General features: G+C 36.3%; 1 protein-coding gene across 4 annotated transcripts in view; it reads left to right on the top strand.

The window, feature by feature from the left end:
- Window positions 1-2,349: 2,349 nt before the first annotated feature.
- The window catches only part of LOC110275267 (uncharacterized), a 10,683-nt gene continuing 9,061 nt past the window's right edge, over window positions 2,350-3,971 (top strand). For 2 of the 4 annotated variants that reach the window (XR_008002458.1, XR_008002457.1), the window contains exons 1-3: window positions 2,350-3,148; window positions 3,230-3,351; window positions 3,463-3,589. Coding sequence is in view for 1 of the 4 variants with exons in the window: in XM_052253745.1 (XP_052109705.1) it covers window positions 3,028-3,148 (121 nt within the window). In the remaining 3 variants the exon portion in view is untranslated. The remainder of the gene's footprint in view (window positions 3,149-3,229; window positions 3,352-3,462; window positions 3,590-3,971) is intronic. The other 2 variants (XR_008002459.1, XM_052253745.1) reach the window with 2 other exon arrangements.

Raw genomic sequence — 3,971 nt, 5'->3', positions numbered from 1 at the left:
CTCAAGAAATCTCTCTACTCTTATATCTTCTTACTTTATAAATTCTCCAAGTATTTGTAATCATCTTCAAGAAGTGTATCAACTCTGCAAGCAATAAAAGTACAAGTTCATCTTTGTAAGCTTACTATCTTTCTTTCATTTATTTTCTCAGTTATTATTCTTATACCATGAAAGAGTTTTACAAAAGGCTTAGATCTTTAAAATTAGTTAGAAGAAATATGAAAACAAGAGTAATGGCAATAGATAGAAAAATAAGAGAACTAATAACTGAATCTTCGGAATTAAAAGTAGAAATAAAAAAGATGGACAAGAAAATAATCAGAACCAAAAAGCTTCTACAACAAATTAAAACCAAAAAATCAGTAAAAACCGCTAGACAAACTATTAAGAATAAATGCATTCATTATGTTAGAAGGATGCATTACTTACATGTAGAAAGCATGAGACAACTTTTAGAGATAGAATCAAGAATACATGTATATAACGTTCAAAGAATGGATGGCAATCCCCTACCTACAGTACCCGTACAAGATCTAGAATCTCAACCTTTACAAGTTTTACAAGAAACAAATCAGCCTATATTAGCCCAACTATTACAAGTGGTATCAGAGCCTGCCCAAGGGGAAGGTATCTGATAACATTTATAAAGAAATTATTATTAACTGGATTTTTATTACAAATCTTCTTGATAAACCTCAAATATTTTATAGTTACAACTTTGAAGTAGCAGTGAGAACTGTTAATACGTTGGTCAGCCCAGATTGTAATCCCAGTTGTAAGTCCTAATAAGGCAGTGAATCCGTTGATTAACGAGGGTGGTCCCGTAACTCACAAAGTTCTAACCATAAAATGGCTAGTTTATTGAGAACGATGAGTAGTTTAAATCTAGGAAAAAATAATTCTTTAGTGATAAAAACAGATAATGATGAAGCATCCACCTCTGGAACTAAAAACGAGTTAGAAATAGCTAAATTAGAAGAAAGTTTTCATAATTGGAATATACCTATAATAGATAAAGATAAAGTATATAAAAAAAGAAACTTCTGGGAAGAAAAAAATTATGAAATTCATATGTTAGAATATTGTAAACCAGGAACAAGTAATAATAAGATTATTACCATCTTAGAAGAAGATAAATTGAAAGAACATAGTAGTAAAGGATATAACTTCATTCATATAGGATTAATACAAGTAGCAGTAAAATCTAATTTTAGAATAGGAATTAACCTGCTTATATTATTAACTTTAAGAGATACCAGATTCTAAAATTTTAGTGACTCATTAATAGGAATATTAGAAAGTAACTATCATGATGGACCAGTTTTCTTTAATTGTTACCCAAATTATGTTATGAATTTAAAAAATGAATACACCTGGCAAGCATTAAAATTACAAGTAAGATCTGATGAGACAATTATAAATGAGAAATATGATCCATTCGAAATAATCTATAGAATATATTATAAAATTACTAAGGTTAATTATGACTTTAAAGCATTAAGACAATCCTCAAAAGAAGAAACGATAATCATGCATGCAAATCTAAAAAGATCTAATATACAAACACCTAGAAGATTAAGACATGAAGAATTAAAAAGTAAAATGCCTGAAGAATGGATAATACCTGATGGTATTGAAGAACCACAAATACAAAATACTAGGATAAGAGAAATAATAAGAGAAGGACCTGATATTAGAATCAGAATGAATAGATCCCAATCATTAAGAATTCCTGATAATGTTGAAACTATTAGCCATAGAAATTCTATAGATAATTCATCAATAGGAAATATTGATGATATTGTAGGAATTGACAAAAGAAGGCCACATATAGCCTGTAAGACCCAGAATCTTTGAAAAGTCTTATTATGAGCAAGTCTCAAATCCTACAATTATTTATAGCCTTAATTTCAGAGATTATTTTATTATAGATAATTAAGGCAAGTTTTGATTTATTGGATTTGAGATAAGTTATGATTATTATCCAATTTCACAATTATTGGATTATTTTCTATACTTAAAGTATAAAGTTGATAGTTATGAAATAATAAGGATTTTATATGATTTGGATTAGATAAGTAATATTTTAAATATTATTACTGCTATTTTGGAAAATGAAGAAATTAAGTATATTATTTCTAATTTTTGGATTTGGACATTTTATTGAAAATAATTTGTGAAATTGATGAGCAAATAGTATTTTCTATGTACAAATAGTGTTGGATTTAATTTGGATTTCAATTATTATATTATACCCAATTTTATTTGAAATTACCAAATTACCCCTAAACCTAATTTTGCCTAAACCCTAACCTAGCTACCTTTTTCCCCCCAGAACCCAGCAGCTATAGCACGCACAGTTTCCTTTTGTTCTTTCTTCATGAAAGAAAGGAACAGAAGCAAAAGAAAAACGAGATAGAGGGGAGAAGAGGGAGGCGGCGCGGTGGGAGTCACTGCCATCGTCGCCGCCGTCGTTAACAAAGAGGAAGGGAGATCTGAACGAGAAGAGAGTGAGTGACGCGAGGGAGGGAGATGAGGCTTCGTTGCCGTCACGCTCTGCCGCACGCGGGGAGCGCCGCTGTCGAAGCCATGCCCTGCGTCCCTGCCCGGTCGCGATTCTGCCACTGCCAACTCTGCCGTCACTGCTTCCATAACCTCCAACAGCACTGCTGTTGTCGACGATAGAGCTGCCGCGAAGAGGAGGAAGGGCGCTGCTTCAAGCCTCGCCGCCATCGCTGCTCTGAAAGGGTCTGTAGTGGTCGCCGTCGAGCATGACAGGTGGATGCGAAGGAGAACTCGCGTCTGAGTCTGGGAGGAGGTGGGGATCCGCCGCTGTCGCCAGTGGAGGCCACTGCTGTGCAACGGACGTGTGAGAGGGAAGCAAGATGAATCCTTTCTGCTTCTGGTGCTCTGGTCTGCCGCCGCCGCCGCCGGGATCCTTGGGCGCTGCCATTGTTCTTGTCGCCATTAAAGAAAGCTAACTGCTGCTGCCATTCAGATCCGCCACAGTCTCTGTCGGGAGCCACCATGGGAGCCGTGGAAGGAGGGGTTTCTGCCACCTTTGAAACTCCACTACTGTTGTTGTCATGGCTGCCACGCCTTTGGCTGCCGGGATCGGTATTGTGGCCGCCAGAAACTGTTTTTCTTGGTAAGCGTTTGGTTTCCGAAACCCCTTAAAGTTAGTGCCCTGATACATTTCGTTAGAGATTCAGAGATTTTGGTTACACAGGGTTGAGTTCCGATAAATGTGCATCGAAACTAAGGTGGTTGTTGAGCCACCGGAGCTTTCTGCCGCTACGGGGCTGTTGTCAGGTCGGTTCGGAGTCGCAGTTGTTCCTTTGTGTTATTTCGGTAAGTAAGTATATTTCGAAAGCCTCGCATTAGTATTCTGTTGTGTTCGGTTAATGAATACGAGTTTTGATAACGTGGGGTAGAGTCCTGATTATTGTATGTTACGATTAGTGTTGCTATGGTTGTTGCGAACGTGACTGGGAGCTGAGGTTTTGGCTGCCGGAATTGTGATTGTGGATTTCGAGTTGAGACGGAAAGGACTCTGTGAGACGTTTGGGTTATGGATTTGCGTTTTGAGGTAGGGGCGCTTTCCAAAAACTATGTTTTATGTATTGGAATTATTACATATGGATACTGATGTGAGATATTGTGTATTTGGTGATTGTATCTGCCTTATGTATTATTTGATTGACTTGAATGATTATGGATGTTGGTTTGGTTGAGTTGTTGTGTGGCTTTGTGAAATGTAATGTTTTGAGTTGATTCTTTTAAAGCTTTGAAATCGGGTTTAATCCATTGTGAATGGAATTGAGTTGAGTTGATTTTCTGGACAAGAAAGTCGAATGCACTTTTGAATTCAGCCTGGTTTATTTTAATTGATTTGGTTTTGGACAAATGATTTGTTATTGAACCGCTTCTTTAAAGCTTTGGAAATGAGTTATATCGATTGATATTGAGTT

The sequence above is a fragment of the Arachis duranensis genome, chromosome 9 (genome assembly GCF_000817695.3).
Source record: "Arachis duranensis cultivar V14167 chromosome 9, aradu.V14167.gnm2.J7QH, whole genome shotgun sequence".
NCBI classification, from domain to species: Eukaryota; Viridiplantae; Streptophyta; class Magnoliopsida; order Fabales; family Fabaceae; genus Arachis; species Arachis duranensis.
This window is presented reverse-complemented; position numbering and strand designations above follow the sequence as displayed.